The sequence below is a fragment of the Agelaius tricolor genome, unplaced genomic scaffold, assembly GCF_023055355.1.
Source record: "Agelaius tricolor isolate 1412-34295 unplaced genomic scaffold, bAgeTri1.0.p SCAF_8, whole genome shotgun sequence".
Classification (NCBI taxonomy): domain Eukaryota; kingdom Metazoa; phylum Chordata; class Aves; order Passeriformes; family Icteridae; genus Agelaius; species Agelaius tricolor.
In genome coordinates this window covers 2,433,933-2,451,481 of record NW_027269268.1, presented here as the reverse complement: position 1 = coordinate 2,451,481, position 17,549 = coordinate 2,433,933, and the positions used below count along the sequence as shown (strand labels likewise).

Here is a 17,549-nt window from a genome sequence, read left to right as displayed (position 1 = left end):
GCCCTCTAAAGGTAACTCTCACAAACCTGACAAGCTGCCAGACAAGCAAGCAGCAGTGGGTGTTTCTTCCTGTACTTGGGAAGCAAGAAAATCAAAGGAAAAATGGGTGCAAGATGTGCATCCCTTCAAAAGATTTTTCCTTGCAGCCTGCTTGGCTCATAGGAGAATGCCCCTAACATTCAGGGATCTGCTTATTCAGGTAAACTGAAAGCACAAAAGCCAATCTAGATAGAGATAAGTGCTCAAGATGAATTCCTATGGTTATCTTAATTTCTTTTTTCTCCTATAACATTTGCCTGCTTATTTAAAGAAGGTTTTGAAGAGAAACCTGGCAAGTAAGCCATGAAAGACTGGAATGTGAACCACTTGGGCACCAAGGTCAACATTCCTCTGAAAATGTGCATAAAACATGATTTACCTTGAAAACCCAGAAGGGTTGAGAGTGCTGCTGTCAAGAGGCTGTGCTGTTCTCAGGGCTGGAGTCTGTCATATGAAAGGCTGTCACAAGGAACAGTTTACAAAAGCATCAGCCAGCAACAAGAGGGTGACATAGAGTAGCTTGTTCACATTTTCAAACTGGTGATAAGAAATGTTCAAGGCTTCTGATAAATGAGTGTGTTGGCAACACAGCAAGATGAAAGACTTGTGCTGGAAAACCCAAGATTGTATTTTGGGTTTGATGGTCTGCAGTTGAAATTGCAGCTCTTACTTGGTGACCCCCAGGCTACAGCTACAGAGTGCTGGAAAAGAGAGGAGCATCCTGGCTCTCATGGTCTTCCTGATCCAGCTGGGGTCCTGCTGGATCTGGCCCATCCTCCTTCTGGATGCCTGCCTGAATACCCTGGATCTGAACCTCCACATTCCCTCCCTGGGTTCCTCCACCGTTGGGGTTTGGGATTCCAGCTTTCCTTTTCCTACTCATTTTGCTTCATCCTAAAAAAAATTTTTCTGGGTTCAGCCGACCTACCTTCCCCACATGTGCACTTAGAAGCCAGTGCCAGTTCTTTCCCCCTTATCCCTCTTGGATGCAGCAATGACAGCAGGACTGTCTTCCCAGACCACCTGGAAGGTTCTGCCTGTTGAGACCTTCAAGCAGGGATGGGAGTGAGCGGCAGAAAATCATCTCTCCTGGAAAATCAGTCTCCTGGGAAGGGGTGTAAAAGGCTTGTCCACGATGAAGCCCAACCTAAAACTTTTTTATTGAGAGAATCCATCTCTGCCTTGGGCTCATCCCCACAGCGTGGGCAGCAGGGGAGGAGGGGATTCCTCCCCTCTGCCCTGCTCAGGTGAGACCCCACCTGGAATGCTGCATCCAGCCCTGGGGTCCTCAGCACTGACAGGACCTTGACCAGTTGGCACAAGTCCAGAGGGGGCCACCAAGGTTAGTAGAGGGAGGGAGCACCTCTGCTGAGAGGAAAAGCTGGGGAAATTAGGATGTTTCCAGCCTGAAAAAGCTGCTGTGACCTAATGGCGGCCTTCCAGTGCCTGAAGGGAGCCTGCAAGAAAGATGGACGCTGCTTACAAGGGCCTGGAGTGACAGCACAAGGGGGAATTCCCACTGACAGAAGAGAAAGTTAGATGGGATATTGGGAAGAAATTCATGCCTGTGAGGCCCTGGCACAGGTTGCCCAGATAAACTCTGGCTGCCGGATCCCTGGAAGTGTTCATGTCCAGGATGGACGGGGGGCCTGGAGCAACCTGGTCTAGCGGTACTTGTCTCTGCCCATGGCAGGGGTGGAACGGGATGATCTTTAAGTTCCGTTCCAAGCCAGGCCGTTCTAAGCCAAGCTCTGTGACAGGAAAAGCCCGCGGTGACACCCGCCCGGCCCGCACCGGGGCGCTGGGCAGAGCGGCGGGCACCCCCCAGCCCCGCGGGCAGCCGGCGGTGCCCGGGAAGCGCTTTCTGTGCAGCGCCTGCCGGGCAGGAAGGAAGGAAGGAAAGGAGGAGGGAAGGTCGAAGGGGCGGAGCCGCGATACCCGGCATGGCCGTGGCCGCCGCTGCCCGCCGCGCTCTGTGCGCGCTGCTGCTGGGCCGGGGCCCGGCGCTGCCGCCCGCGCTGCGCCTGCCCTGGCCCCGGCCCCGGCCCGGCCCGGCTCCGGCCCTGCTCTCGGCCCCAGCCCTGCTCTCGGCCCCAGCCCCGCTCCGCGCCGCCCTCCGCGCATACAGCCAGGTACGGCCGCGGGAAAATGGCGGGCACCGACCCCTGCGGGAAACCGCGGCCTCCCGCCCTCACCCGGGGTTCTTCTCGTGTGTCCGCGCCAGGTCACGGATGCTCCGTCCCACGAAGGCCGCCTGTCAGAGGAGAAGCCCGCCTCACCCAAGGCGGAGAGCGACACTGTCTACCTCATCAGGGCAGAAGGATTCCCGTTCTCGTGCACCGAGGAAGATGTCCTTACCTTCTTTGATAGTATGGGTGTTTATTTTCCTGGCTAACTGTTCTGCATGCTGGTATTAGCCCATTAGCTCATGCCTGCTTAACAGAGGGAAAATATAGAGATCGTTAGCCAGAGAAAGATGAGGTTTTATTATTGCTGCAAAATTATTCACAACTGACACATATAAAGGGAATAATAATCAACATCCAAACTGCTGGACACTGACTAGAATCTCATCCTTATGGTCTCTTAAATTTATTTGCACGCGTCTTTCTCTTCTTAATCAGTGTCTCCAGAGCAAAGGCAATGCAAATCAAAGTGATGCTCCTACAGGCCATTATGGCTGGCCCAAACTCCTCTCTTTTTAAGAAACTGGAGAGTTTTACTAATTAGTTCAAACTGCAGTGTTGTTTTCTGATTCTTATTCATAGCTTCTATATACCTTTGTGGGGCTGATCCTCCGTACTGTCAGACAGTGCTGCATCCTCCCAGAGGTCAGATGCAAGTTTTTAAATTACTTGCTAGCCTGCCAAACTAAAGCAAGTCAGTGTGACGTTAGACTTCATGTTAGAAATGCAGGTGTGCTGCCCTTTGTTCTGCAGTGCTGAGGGGACAGGCCTCCAGCCCTGCAGTCAGGGCACAGAGATCCCCGTGTCTGATGCAGTGCTGTGTGTCCCTTGGTTTGCAGGCTGTAGAATTCGGAACGGTGAGAACGGGATACACTTCCTCTTAAACAGGGATGGGAGGCGCAGGGGGGATGCCTTGATCGAGCTGGAGTCCAAAGCAGACGTGCAGAGAGCCCTGGAGAAGCACCTGAGGTACATGGGCCCGCGCTACGTGAAAGGTGGGTTTGGAGCAGCGGGAGTTAACATTGCAGTGAAATTCCCCAGGGAATGAATGAGAGCTCCTTGGGTAGTGCAGAGGCACAGCAGGGGAGCAGAGCAGCGGATCAGCCACCATTGGGCCAAAATGTCCTGGGCTGGCCAGGGAAAGCAGAGGGGCAGGAGCACGGAGCATGGGCTGGGGGAGGAAACAGCATGGAGCTTTGCGGGGGGAAGGCTGCCTTAGGAGAGGGAGGGAATGCCTGCAGAGCGCTGCCTTGCAGTGCCCTGTGGGACAACCCTCCATGGCTGCATTCCTTGCAGTGTTTGAGGTGCATGACAGCGACGTGGAGGGCCTGCTGCGCAGCCTGCGCGACGAGTCGCAGGCCATGAGCGACGGAGTGGTGCTGCTCCGAGGCCTCCCCTTCACCTCCACCGAGGAGGACATTGCAGATTTCTTCTCAGGTAACTCAGCCTGGGCCATGCCCTTCCTTTACCAGGCATTCACTTCCTTAAGTAGATGCTGTTGTTCCTCACAGGACAAGGCAAAACACGTGCAGCCTCAAACACCTTAAACACCCCAAGGAGTTGCTGTTCCCCAGAAGTCACACAGGCTTTCTGAGCACCCTGCAGAGTTTCCCTGCCCCTCTGACCTTGTGCAGGTCTAGCCCAGGATCAGTACTTTCAGCACTCTGATTTTGGGCCAGGAGGAATAAAGGAAAAAAACTACCATAATAAGAGAAAATTTCAAGACCATTTGTGCTCTGTATCTACTTGCTGTCCAGAAGCTAGATTCACTTACTTGAAACCTCAGATTGATTCCTTTTTTAATTAAGGAATTAAAACTTCCTTAAAGCAATAAAAAATGGAGTTTAAAAAAGCTACTTAGGCCATCGTGAGCAGTTGTTTCAGAACTATTTAGCTGCCCAATTAGCTTGTCAAAAACCAGAAAAATCAGAAGGGAAAAAAAAAGGCTTTCTGAGCTATAGCACAAATTTCTGCCACAGTCAATGCCTTTTTCTCCCCTGCCATCTCTAGGTCTGAAAATCACAGACATTGCTTTCATTTACCGGGGAGACAGAAGAACAGGAGAAGCTTTTGTGCAGTTTGCCACTCCGGAAATGGCAGCTAAGGCCCTGCTGCGGCACAGGGAATATATGGGAAGCAGGTACGTGCTTCCCTGGACTTCAGGGGCCAGGAGAATGTGTTGTGAGGCACCTGTGGGACTTGGAGCTTCCTGCTGGGTGAAACAGCTCATCTCACACTCACAGTGTGATTCAGGGGGGCCTCCTAGAAAGTCTCCAGATTTTCAGGTATTCCTGAAGGCATTCTCATCCCAATGAAAAGGGGTGACAGCCTCCAGAGAGAGGGGAACACTAGATAGACACAGTCTGCCCAGGCCTCAGTGTCCTGTGCCTCCTTCAGACACGTGATCCTACCAGATTTACAGCAGGTTCCTCCATGCTTTGGGCAGTTTTGGCAGCTGCCCTCCTGCCCTTCAGCCCATTGCCCAGCACAGCCTGTGCTTCCTCTCAAAGAATGTCTGTTTGAAGCACCTGCCTGGAGTCCATTCCCAGCAGAGACTGCTGGCCAGCACTGCACCATCTCCCACCTCTTGGGTGGCCACATCCCCTTGGGAATTACACCATTTTATTCACCTGAGCCCTGTGCCACACACTTGCCTCATAAGAACCTCCTTCCTCTCAAACAGAAGCACAAGGCCACCTTTTCCCAGAGTCATAATATAATTTAGGTTAAAAAAGGCCTTTAAGATCATTGTGTCCAGCTATTAACCTAAACAGTGCCCTGCCCAGCCCCAAACCCTGTCTGTAAGCACCACATCCACACAGCTTTTAAATTAGCTGTACTCAGAAAAGAAAACCCAAACAACCAAGGCTGCATTTCCCTGCTGAGTTTTCTGACTTCAGTAATCTATAAAACTTTATCTGTACCCCACATATTAAAAGTTTTCCAAACCTTACCTCTCCCCCTGCACACCAACTTCCTTTTATTTCCTTGCTTCCTGTTTCCAGACTGCATTTCTTTGTGTTTGTCAATCTCCCCGCTCATACTAAAAGCAAACAGCTGCTCCACAGGCAGAATTTGATTGATTAATTACTTAATTGATTTAATAGGACTTGCCTTTTCTTGAGTAGAGCCTAATTCCAAATCTACTGTTAATTTTTTTCTGTCAGAACAAGAGCTGACCTGACTCATCCATCTGGCTCACACACCTCCATTTCCATGTGATTAGCCAAGAAATTGAGGGGTTTTCAAATTTGCTGGCACCTGGCTCCCATCCATTATTCCTGGTTTTATCCAGAGCTGGCCTCCAGCAGCACCCAATGCTGAGTGGGGACTCGGAGGTGCTGAGCTGTCAGCCTGTACCCAGGGTTACTTCCCTTACTCTGGCTGCTCCCTTCAGGAAGGGTGGAAGGCCCCCTCCCTTGGATGTCCATATTTCCTTTTCATCACACTGTTCCTTCAGGGATCTGGAAATTGCCTGATTTAACACTGCTGGTGAAATCCCATCCATTTCATAGGTATATAGAAAATTTAAGGGCTCCACTGAAGTGTTTCCTGTGACTGTGTGCATCTTGTGCCTCTACCTGTTCGGAGACCTGTTTTGGGGCTGGGTAGGGTGATTTGGGGTTTGTAGGAATCAGTGCAGTTTGCAGAAGTGTAGCGAGGGAAAAGCAGCCTCAAAGAGAACTGTGCCAGTGAAATGAGTTAATTCTTCAGTGCCTTGGCAGGGCTCTCACCCCCAGTACCTGAGCAGGGCCAAGGCAGGACACAGCTGGAAGGTGCTTTCTCCAAGGCCTGAGTGCCAGGTGTGCCATGTGCTCTCTCCCTTTGGGCTGCAGGTACATAGAGGTGTACGTGAGCAGAAAGCACCAGATGCAAAGGCACATGCCCTACAGCAGGCAGCTGACAGCCTATTCCAGGGCCAGAAGAGAGTATGAGTCCATCTCTGAAGACAGGGGCTGGAGAGACACTGCAGGCTCCCATGCCGAAGGAGAAATCAGTGAGTCCCTCCCTGTTGTGAGTGCTCCTCGAGGCCCCTTTGTGTCATCCCACATACTCATGGCTATCACATGAGGGAGGGCAGCACTGCAGGCACTAGTAATGGTTTTTTCCCTCCTTTCCACAGAACTGAGCAGGGAAGGAACAGAAAGCTCCAGGAACGTTTTGGAGTCTGAGATTGCCTCATCACCACCACAGCATTTTGTCCACATGAGGGGTTTTCCTTCCCAAGCTAGTGCCCAGGATATAATAAATGTGAGTAACAGGCTATGGATGGAGTGTGGCTCTGTCATTACCTGTGAAAACCCTCAGGGATTGCAGGCTCCTAATTAATTGGTGTCTGTTGGTCCTCAATGCCATGTGGCTTTGAACAGCTCTGGCCTCAGGCACAGCACAGATCTGCTCCTCTCCATGAATAAGAAAGAATTAAGGCTGGCTGGGATGTCTCAATATCCGTCACTGGACTTGAGGAGCCCTTGAGAATCTAAAGCAAATTTCAGAGTAGCTGACTGCACAGAAATGTTAACAGTGTACACGGAGCTGCACCGGTGTGTACAGAACATGGGTGCAGTGTGAGGACTTTTGTTCCTGGTGGGAGTTCCTATGCCAGGAGCTCACAGGGGGTGGGACAGCTGGCTGGGGACTGCCTGCGCTTCACCCAGATGGATCAGAGAGCCTTTTGTTGCTCAGGAGCTCAGACCCCCCTCCATGGGTTGGTGGGTTTTGGGAGTAAAAGCACTGAGTTTCTGGGGAACAGGGTGTGTTATTGTTGTTTCTTTCTCACCAAACTCTTTTCTCCTTTTCAGTTTTTTGCTCCGCTGAGGCCCACAAGGATCTTGGTGGAATATAACTCCCTTGGAGATGCCACAGGAGAGGCAGATGTGCATTTTGAGAGCCACGAGGACGCAGTCGCAGCGATGGCCAAGGAGGGGTCACAGATGGGTAAGTCAGAAAAAGAAAGGGGGTCCTACAGTCCTGGGATTGAGACCTCAGGGGGCTTGGCACAGCTGGTCCAGCTGCTGTTGTACACTGTGCAGAGATCACTTGAGTGTGGCTTTCCAAGTTGTGATGTGCCGTGGACTTTGCAGAGGAAAAAAAAATCTAATGTAACACATGCAAGTGTCTGACCTCAGCCTACCTCTCTTCCCTTGCCCAGAGTGCAGTGCCATTGAATTGTTCCTGAACAAACATCCCAAGGGACAGGAGAACTGCTAGTGACAGCGGCACAGGTTTGGTGAGCACATCCCTCTCTGTCCTTCCTGCTCTCTTTGTAGCAATGCATGCCCCAGGCTCACAACCCAAAGGGTAAAACATAGAGGGGCTGAAGGGAACCACTCCTGGCCTGACAGCAGGTGTCCAGTCTGATCCCACAGCCTGCACCTCCAGATTCCACAGGTGCCAGTCCTGCAGCAGGAAAAGCTCTGCTGGGGTTATATTCCCTGGCAGAGAGAGGAAACATGGCTAAACATTTTCCAGAGATGTGGCCTCATAGCAATTAGTCTTTTGGATGGGGTGGGGTTTGATGTGACCATCAGAGAGGGTGCACAGCTTGTTCCATGAATTCCCCTCAGAAAGTGGGGGGTGGTGGTTGCTGCTCCCCAGGTCCTGGTCCCTGCAGCAGGGAGGGCAGCCCACCCATCCTGGGTTTGTCATCCAGGACAAGGACAAGCCCTTGGGGCAGGTTCAGGATGTGCAGTCCGACCTCTTTCCTGCATCCCACGCTTCTTTGGCAGCTCCCTCCTGTTGATGCTTGTGCTGGGGGAATTAAACACCCCCATCCCGTGTGCCTGTGCTGCAGCCCCACCTGAGCATGTCCTACCTAGAGTCTGGGGTATTTTACTATTGCCAAACTGCTCTATTCAATTCTAATAGAGGATTAAGTGGGAATAAAATGCAGTGGGCATTGGAGAAAAAAGGAAAACATGCACACTGAGAGAGTGAATGATTTATATTTTTCCTCTCCCTTGTTTTTAGGCCAGGCGAACACATTCCGTGGATATGAGCGTGAAGATCAGGTCCAAGTGTCACCAGTCGGCGAGGAGGACATGCTAAGATTAGATCAGCCTTATGTAAGAGCTTGTAATAAATGTGACGTGTGGGGAGCTGCACCAGCTGCAGCAGGAATGGCCAGGGCTCCAGAGTGGAGCAGTCCAGGGCCCCAGGTGCATCAGGCTGCATTAATAAAACACCAGGATTGCCATTTAACAGCTGACTGATCTAAGACCTCACACAGGTGCACACTGTTGCTCTGAATCCTCTCAATACCTCAAGCCCAAGAGGAATGGGATGGAAAGACCACTCAGGAGGCAGGATATGAATGATCAAGGGGTTTTTTTGTGTGGAACAAAATTAACATCAGAAAACCTGTCGTCCCCCCCCCATTCCCAAGGTCCAGATGTGAGCCCACCCTGGCATCACACAGAATACCTGAGCACAGAGGGAGCTGGCAGCCAGCAGTCCTGCTCCCACCTTCCCAAAGGCCAGGCCTATGGCGGCCACCAGTGCTGGAGGGGGTCAGCCACCTCCCTGCTTCATGGAGTTTAATCCTCCATTTCCAGTTTAATGCTCTGTCTGGGTCTTATTTTCTCCTCTGGGGATGAGACACACTGGGGTTGGGTGCAGGAGTTCACACTGCTGGATGTGTACAGTAAGTACTCAAAATTATTGACACTAAATTCAGTGTTTTCTCCATTCACTGCCTGTGTCTCACCCCTTCTGAGAACTCAGAAATTCACTTGAATTCCAGGCTTTTGCTATTTCAGCACTGTTTAGAACTCCTGCCATACTTTAAGGGATATCAGCAAGGAAATGGGACAGAAGCTGCAGAGGAGGGGCAGAAGAGTAGAAGTTGGGTGTCTGAACATGCCAAGTGCTAAAAGGATGGAGGAGAGATGATTGCTGGTAGAAAGCAGTACCAACCATGTCCCGTATCTTGGCTCCAAGAGGCTTTTTAATGTAGTTCCAGCCAATCTAATGACTAAGGAATTAGTCATTAGTAAGGAATTAACCACTACCCCCTAACAACACCTGCCCAAACCCCAGTGCATTTGTCACTGCAATGCATGTCTTTTCTGTGAGCTACAGGATATTCTGTGGTCTCAGAGACTGCAGGAGGGGCCAGTAGGAAAAGGAGTAAACACTCCTGTGACACCAGAAAGCCACCACTGCTTTTTGGACTAGCAAAATCTCTTGAGGGAACAAAGTAACAAAGAATGATGTGGCACAAACCACGAAACCTCTCCGAACTGTTTGTGCAATTAAAATTTCTAACAGGTGAAACAGAAAGTGAAATGCCAAGTTTATTGTAACCATGTTTCCATGTGCGCAAGGCAGAGAGGTGGATCCAAGTGGCCCTAAACCTCTGTGTGATGGGGATTGGGCCCAGCCCCTAAAGCCCAGAGGGGGAACAGAACATTCACAGCTTGGTTTGGGGTGTCCCTGTGCAGACTTAAGCCCCTGGTCAGAGCCCTGAGCCAAGGAAATGCAGGGAGGATGTGTTCACTGGTGGCCCACCTGCCCTGCTCATCACCCAGGGTTCCCAGGATGAGCCAGCCTGTCCAGGGCAAACAGGAAAGGGGAAATGGGATTTCAAGTGCAGCCAGATGTGAGGAATACCCACACTCCTGTTGGGTTTTGGGGAGTCGTTGCTCAACAGCAGCACACACCCACACCACACACGTGAGGGTGAGAACACTCCCGACTTCTGCATGCAGACAACAGCTCTGGTTTGGGCAGGGGCTCCCAGAGTCCTGAGACTGCTCAGGTACACCTTGGGGCTGCCCCATGTGACATTCCCAATGGAATTCTCCACAGCACAGGCTGAAGGGCTCAGACTGCTGTTTTAGTAACAGGAGATTCTAAACACCAAGAAGCTGCTTCCCATCCGACCTCCAAAGCACATGGGCAAGTGTCTTCACATTCCCCCTGAGCAGCTCCAGAAACACCATCAGGCACAGCCACTGTTTGTCACCTCTGTGCCACCTGTTCCCTACAAGGGGCTGCTGGAATACTGCTGGATGAGCCGCTGGTGGCAGGGGTTGCAGACACGCTCAGGGTTGATGCTGGACGGGAGGGGCAGCTCGTACACTGAGCAGGCTTCACAGAAGGTGCCCCCACAGTTCTTGCAGATGTTCTGGAATGCAGGAAAAGGACAGAGCAGTCAAGGAGAGCTCCAGGTCTTGGCATATCAACTCAGGGAAGTGCAAACACTGAGCTAAAGAAGGGAAGAAGCTGCTACAGGGGAGGAAAACCAAACCACTGAACAGGGAACCATGACCCCATCAGCATTTAACAAAGTTATGTTAAGGGCAGAGGGGCCTGCAAGGGCTCATTTCTTAGAACACCTCACCAGCAGGAATCTGATTCCACAACAAAAAGCAGAGGGAACTCACAGTCACTGGGTGTGGGAGATGGCAGGTCAAGCCCAGGACTTGCCTTTCTTTGGCTCCGGCTGGCCTCCTCCTGGCAGAGCTGGCAGATCTCGGCGTGTCCAGGCCCCGACAGCTGCTCCTACAGCCCAAGCCAAAACCAAGAGATTCTGCTTTACACAGCTCCGGTGGCAGAGCTCAGCAGCAGCAAGGGGGGAACTAAACATTGGGAACAAGCTGGCAGCAGCAGAAATTCCCAGTGGACAAGACAGCACAAGGCATACCAGTGGCTCTCTGGGGGTCTGGCTGTGCTTTGCCAGGCGCATGGAGGAGAAGGAGAGGATTTTAGTCCAGCTGATTTACAGGAAAAGAGCAAAACCACCAAGAAGGAGAATCACCCACCTGCTCTTCCTGTGTGCCACTGGGTGACCTACAAGGGAACAACAGCATCACTTGGAGCAGGCCTTCCCTCACCAGAGCCTTTAAATAAAACATCTGTGCTATCAGGGAATTCCCTCATCCCATCTTTAAAACCCTCCCCAGATTTTTGAGTAGCACTCCTGGTTCAATGGCAAAAGCAGAACAAAAATTTGCAAAATGCATTGAGGAGAGCAGGAAGACAGAGATCATGAACACAGAAAAGACTGTTGAGGTGCTACAGCACAACAGTTTGGCTTTAAACACAGGCCTGCAGGTTTGATCCCTACCCCTGCTGTGAAATGCAGCAATAAAGCACCACAAGGCCTGTAAACCATCAACCTGACCCTCACTTGCTTAAACACTCCAGGTAAAATGGGTAAAAACCATCTCAGGCCTGGAAGGTTTTTAATATCTGGCAAAGCAGATGTGAACTGCTGAGGATATTTTCCTGATTAACTCATTGATTAACTCACTAATTAACTCAATGGACAGTAGTGCCTCGAGGGCACAGCAGAGCCTTGACAGTCAGAGCACTTCCAATGCACTGTTCCATCCCGAGCCAAAGCCTCAGCACTGAGCTGTGCCCAGGGGCTTTGAGAACACCTTTTATCTCCTAAAACCAAATACTCAAATCCTGCTGCAAGAATCCTCTGTAATAATTCCGTTTGAAAACAAGTGACCTGAACCACAATTTTACACAGCTATCATCTTAAAACCACACTTGAAGTTCTTTATCCAACAGCTTCTCTTTAGGAGGTCTGAACACCCTTCTCCTTTCCCTCACCAAAGATACTTTGTCATTAGTTCCAAAGGTCTTGCATTTAGCTTACCAAGGATTCTTGAGTCAGAAAAATTAGCAAACAGCAGGTTTAGATGGAAAAGAATTCAAAGGTAAATTCTTTTCCCATCTGAAAGCTTTTCCCATCTGAAAGCACTGATGGCAAACAACAGAACCTGCTCCTTCCCTTGGAGAGCTATGGAAAAACAGCAGAGAACTCAACCAAGGGCATGAAGTTGCAAATCCTTCTTAAAAAGGGAAGTTGGACTATTCCCAACTCCCTGTTGGCACAGAAATTGGAGAGGGGAAAGCAGGACTTGGGAAAGGAGAGGCAGAGATGAGATTTGTTTCCTTCCTCACCTGTGTGGCAGGACACTGTTCTCTCTCAGCGGCTGCTTCAGTTTAGCATTTTCTTCCTGGACTTGGAGCTTCCCATCCTGCCAAAAAGAAACACTCACCCATCAGCTGCACTAGAGGAGAACTCCAGCTTCACTCCTGCCACACTGCAAGGGGAGAAGTGGCACTGCTATTCTGGGATACTGCTCTGCCCCTCCTTGGCACAGAGGGGTATCTGGGTCCCAGTTTCCCCTGGGAGCAGCTCTCAGGGCTTTCTCTCTCTGTGCCTCTCAGAGGTGGGCAGGAGTCCCACGACCTCCTGTTGCCAGGAGCCACAGCCACCAGTTCTTATTTGCAGAGCAGAGGCTGAGAACGAACATGGGCTTAAGAAGTTTTGTAAAAGCTGACCAGAGACAAACTTTCCCATCCAGCAAAGAAAAGAATCCTCTTCTTCTCCCCAACTGGGTCACAGCTGAGCCATGAGACCTAGAGCACTTCACTGAGATTGTGCAATACTGGTCAAAAAAGACAAAATGGTCTGCACCATTCAAGCAGACCAGAGAGAAGCAAGGAACTGCAGAAGCCATCTCTGTTACTGCATAGTTCTCACTGCAATTCAAACTGCCTGTCCAGAATGTATAAAAATCTTCCCAAAGCTGCTCTGGTTGTGGCACATGAGCAACAACCATTTACTGTCTGAGAAAGCTCAGTAAAAGCAAACGAGCCAAGGGAAAGTGTACCTCAAACCCAAGCCAAAACCCAAGTCACATTACCTGTCTGAGCCAATTCTTTGGGCCTTTTTTGCTTTCTTGGCTGCGCTGGTGACTGTGAGACCATCTGTCTCTTTCCCGCCTTAGCTCCAGTTCTAGGTGGCTCCTGGAATGCCAGGTGGAATTGTGAATAAAGGACAGTTTGGGGACACTTGGCATTGACAACTGATGAGTTGTTTGACCCTTTGTTCACACCCCTAACTCAAGAGCTAAAACTGCCTCTTGGAACCCAAGGCTGCCTTGCAGTGTGTTTAGCCATAATGTGTCAGGATGAAAAAATCTCCAAGTCCTTCATCTAATTCTGGCACCATTCAGCATCCAACTGATGCAAAACCAGACCCATTTGCCATTGTCCTCCTGAGCTCACCCGTGCACACTCAGGACCTCACACCAATTGCTGACCAAAGCCACTTTGTCAGCAGTTTTTGAAAAAAAGAGCAGCTTTTGAAAAAAAGAAATAAAAAGCTGGGCCAGGAGGGGAAGAAGGGACAAAAACCTCCATGCATCCAGCAATGCTCCCAGAGTTCATCCAAGTGACCTTGCAAAAAGCCACAGATGGGTTAAGGCTGAAGGAGATGCTCTTCTCTTTTAAGGAAAGAGATTTGTCTGTGTCCCTGTCACTGCTCAAGTGATGAGGGTGCAGGGAAGAGGTGATGGCTTTTGACAAGGTCTCTGTTCGAGTTCCAGCAAAACTAAGAGCAGTTCCAACAGGGAAAAATCTATGTTAAAGTACTGTATGTCAGATAAGACAACCAAAATGACTGTCCTTGCTCCAGCACCTTCAGTGTTTGCTCCAGGCAGAGACTTGGCTGCTCAATCCCTGCCCAGGAGCAGCAAATTGTTAATGTCAGCTTTGATTTCCCAAATATCACAGAATCACAGAAGGTTTGAGTTGCCAAGCACCTTACAGACTATCTTGTTCCACACTGTGCCACAGGCAGGGACACCTTCCACTGCATCAGATTGCTCCAAGCCCTGTCCAACCTGGCCTCGACCACTTCCAGAGATGTTACCAAGGACTTCCCTCCCTGGAGTTACACCTTGTGCCATCTAACACACAATCTGCCTCACTCCCTTCTCCATCCCCTGCTGCCCTCTGCCACCATCCCCCCTGTCTCTCCCTGGCCACAGCACTACCAGCCCAGAAAAGAGGTTGGAAAAGGGTCTCTTCACCGCTGCCTGGAGAGCTCTTCCACTTCCAGCTGGAGGCTGTTGATTTTGTCCCCAAACTCCTGCTTGAAGAGCCGGTTGTCCTGCAGGGCCTGCTGCCGCTCCTTCTCTGCCTGTCGCAATCTGGATTTGAGCCACATGAACTTGTGATAAAAAACAAAAGCCATGGTGGGGAGGAAGACTGAGTTTAACCAACAAATGAAAAACCCAGTGAAAAGGTAAAGCCAAAAAAAGAGAATGGTAAAAACAATGGAAAGGAGGAAAAAAAGTTCAAAGCAAAGCAAAATGTAGGTGAACCAGGCAGAAGCTCTCATTTTCAATAGTTTTTATTCTATCACTACAGTTTACAGCCATTAGATGAGAAACAGAAAACATCACTTTTATCCAGATTCAAAGCAAACCTCAAGTACACAGAATTTTAAGTCCAATTGGAGTTTAATGTATGTTACATTTCACCTTTGCACGGGTAACTGGAACTTGGAACATAGGTTGTAGCTACTCTATTGAGAATTAGTGCATGTTCCTGGTCTCTCCCACGGATGGACACTTGGGCTCAAGCCCCAGGCATCAGTACATCACCACATTCCCACTTGGGGCCTGACATCAGAAGCAGCCAGATCCCTAAATCTGTCTGACTTCAGCACAGACCTCACCATCCAACACCCTGTTCCTACAGCAGAACTGTGCCAAGGGGCAGGGGCTTCCCGCTCTAACCACTCCTTGATCAAAGCTTCCACCTTTCCCTTAGGATTACTTGTGCTGCAGGGAGTTAGGATGAGTTTCTAGTAGCAGGTTACTGAGGGGTGAGTTTTATAGGTTCAAGCATGCAGCTTGGGCATGGCAGGGCAGTTCCCAGCAGGGCTGTGCTGGAAGCCTGGGGAACAAGCCCCACAGTGGCCCACGCTCACTTCCATGGGGTCCAGGCTGAGCCCCGTGGAATTTTTAAACACTTGGAGGTGTTCCCTCCCGGGCTTGTCACATTTGCCAGCCACAGCCTCAAGGAGCACTGACCCACAGGTCAAAGGGAGGACTGGCGCCAAAGAACCACTACAGGCATCTCACCACAGCAAAAATCCCTTATTCGACACAGAAACTCCCCAAATCCAACCTTCCAAAAGAGAAAATACCTTGAGGAGCACTTACAAACCTAAAGCCTGCCAGAGGCCAGCACAAGGACTTCAGTGATCAGAGAATGTTAGTTTATAATAGTTCAAGCTACAGTTACTTCAGATTTTGCACCTGCGTTTTAAACTGACAATTATTTTTCGTATTAAGAGGCATTTCTAAGCTTTAGCTCTTGTTCCATTAGCAAATTCCATTTGTTTTGAGCAAGGCAAACTCACAAAAAAATGCAACAAGTGTAAAAGGCAACTCTTTTCAGCCACCAGCTACTGGGACAAGTAAACTGCAAGGACCAAATTTCCATCTCCACTCCCCACTGCTGCACACTGGGTTCCTTCTCCTTTTTTAATGTGTTTTTGCTTCCTTTAAACAAAGATCAGATTATTTTTTATAAAACTGGTAACTTCCCTTAGGGGAAGGGGAGAGACCTCGCAAAACACCTCTCCTCCGCTTCCTTGGGTCAGGAAGGACCACAGGGTTTGTCTGGAGAGATTCCTGGCAGAGGTAGAAGCAATGCAAAGAGAAGGAGGTTTCCACTGAACTTAGCACTCTATCGTGTTACTCTAAGACACCTATAGCTACTAATTCTGGACACATGAAGTTTAAAGGAATAAGGATAAGTCCCCACCCTCCCCCCAGGTCCCTAAGGCAGAATCCAGGCAGGCTGGTTACGGGAGGGCCGGTGTTCCCGGTGCTGGGCCAGCGTTGCGCCTGCTCGGCTCGGACTCGGGGCTGGACCCACGGAACAGAAGAGAACAGGGAATGGCTTGGGGTACGCACACAACTACTGTCAACAACTTCCAGGGATGCATTTCTCGTCTACTTCACAAAAGGGCAATACAGAGAAGGAGCTGACTGTCCCGAGCTGGCCGCGGCCCCGTGCTGCCACAGGCGGCGACGGCAGCGGCCGGGCACGGCCACCTCGGCTGCTCCTGGGGCGCTCCCAGGCCAGCTCCTTGGTACTGGTAAATGGCAGGGTTGGGGATCTTTATACCTGACTACATCTCATCAGAAAAACTCACTGATTTTAAAAACTCGGCAAATTCCAAATCAACTTTGGGTGACAATTAACATTTGAACAGTTGCTTTTAGCAATTCTCAAGTTCTCTCCTCATAAATGAGTTCTGATGTCAGAGCTGTGAGGTGGCCAGACATAAAAATGTCTAATGATGCTTCTGGATCAGTTTGTTTGCTGCACTATTTAAGGTTTTTGCCTGTTTCACCAAATCCTTTTCACTGTATAAGTAAGTCAGAATGAGGATGATGAGAAAACAGAAAAAATAAGAACAGCAAGAGAAAAAGAACACATGAATTAGCTGAGTAGGTATCATGAAACATTTTCAAACATAAACTTGTTTTAAAGAAAATCACCCTGTCTACAGAAACCCTAAAATGAGAGCACCCAATGGAGTGCAATGCACTGCTCATTAATCAGGTCCCAGAGGTGCTGCTCCCACTGCTCCCCTCAAGCAGCTCTGTCTAGCAGAGCACTGGGACTCTCCCCTGGCCCATTCTGGATCCATGGGACACTACAGTAAAGGACATACCAGTGGATACTGGCTCAAGTTTCCTGTCTTACCTTTGTTCCAGCTGTTTGATGGTGGCAGCCATCTGATTTGTTTTTTCTTCCAAGCGGCTGTTTAATTCACTCTTCTGTTTCACTCCCATGTCTGAACTCTGGGAAAAGGAGCAGTGGGGGTTGGTGTAAGGAGTAGTAAATCCCAGATAAACCCCCATAAATCATTTGGCACACAAAACAACAGGGCAAAAGGTAAAGAGGCAGTAAAAAGTGCTGGAAAAGCAAATGCCAGGTCAGTATTGCAAGGACAAATATCTTGCCTTAGAGGTGCAGGCTCCATTTGGACCCTGCAACAGGGCAATGCCACCAACCATAAAGCTTCCTGCATATGGAAAATGCATGATGCCGTGCTTGCCAATATCCAATATCTTAATATAATTCAGCTGCTTTGAACAAAGCCATTGGCTCCAAGAGAGCAGAAGCAACTCTTTCCTGCTGGCAAGTTGATTTTGGGATCTATTCTGAGCATTGTGTTGCTGTTTGGAGTCTGCTTGTGTCACCACACATGAGTCACACCAGGGGCCCTGCACACCAGACTCTGCTGGAACACAAGCTCCCACGGCTCTATTCACACCACAAAACCACCCAAGATGCTTTCCCTGTCTCTCACACAAATTTCTGGACCATGATGGATTTTTGTTCAGAACAAACTGCCTTCACCTTTACCCTCCACATGTTCCCGTATGCTCACAGTAAGATAGGAGTGCACTGCACAGCCTGTGACCCTTTCACACCCAGTACCTCTCCAACAGGCAGGAGGAATAAATGCACAGCAGCTCTCACTTC

At 49.9% G+C, this 17,549-nt stretch overlaps 2 protein-coding genes across 12 annotated transcripts in view; one reads left to right on the top strand and one right to left on the bottom strand.

Moving 5' to 3' along the window:
• The first annotated feature begins 1,948 nt into the window (after nt 1-1,948).
• GRSF1 (G-rich RNA sequence binding factor 1) lies at nt 1,949-8,426 on the top strand. 2 transcript variants are annotated; one of them, XM_071431263.1, is made up of 10 exons: nt 1,949-2,171; nt 2,264-2,408; nt 3,065-3,220; nt 3,522-3,662; nt 4,236-4,365; nt 6,062-6,222; nt 6,349-6,476; nt 7,028-7,163; nt 7,378-7,450; nt 8,196-8,426. In XM_071431263.1, exons 1-9 carry the CDS (start codon nt 1,983-1,985, stop codon nt 7,434-7,436), a joined length of 1,245 nt encoding a protein of 414 aa, XP_071287364.1. In that variant the 5' UTR covers nt 1,949-1,982; the 3' UTR covers nt 7,437-7,450; nt 8,196-8,426. The 2 variants fall into 2 exon arrangements, with proteins under 2 accessions (XP_071287364.1, XP_071287363.1); XM_071431262.1 differs by having other exon boundaries at nt 7,378-7,455.
• Nucleotides 8,427-9,503: 1,077 nt separating this feature from the next.
• The window catches only part of RUFY3 (RUN and FYVE domain containing 3), a 31,959-nt gene continuing 23,913 nt past the window's right edge, over nt 9,504-17,549 (bottom strand). For 6 of the 10 annotated variants that reach the window (XM_071431251.1, XM_071431252.1, XM_071431254.1 and 3 more), the window contains 7 exons: nt 16,764-16,861; nt 14,066-14,185; nt 12,896-12,998; nt 12,147-12,223; nt 10,991-11,018; nt 10,656-10,730; nt 9,504-10,353 (listed from right to left, as the gene is read on the bottom strand). In XM_071431251.1, the coding sequence (XP_071287352.1) occupies nt 10,210-10,353; nt 10,656-10,730; nt 10,991-11,018; nt 12,147-12,223; nt 12,896-12,998; nt 14,066-14,185; nt 16,764-16,861 (645 nt within the window). In that variant the 3' untranslated portion in view covers nt 9,504-10,209. Of the gene's footprint in view, nt 10,354-10,612; nt 10,731-10,990; nt 11,019-12,146; nt 12,224-12,895; nt 12,999-14,065; nt 14,186-14,372; nt 16,421-16,763; nt 16,862-17,549 lie in introns of those variants that run through there. The other 4 variants (XM_071431258.1, XM_071431261.1, XM_071431260.1 and 1 more) reach the window with 2 other exon arrangements.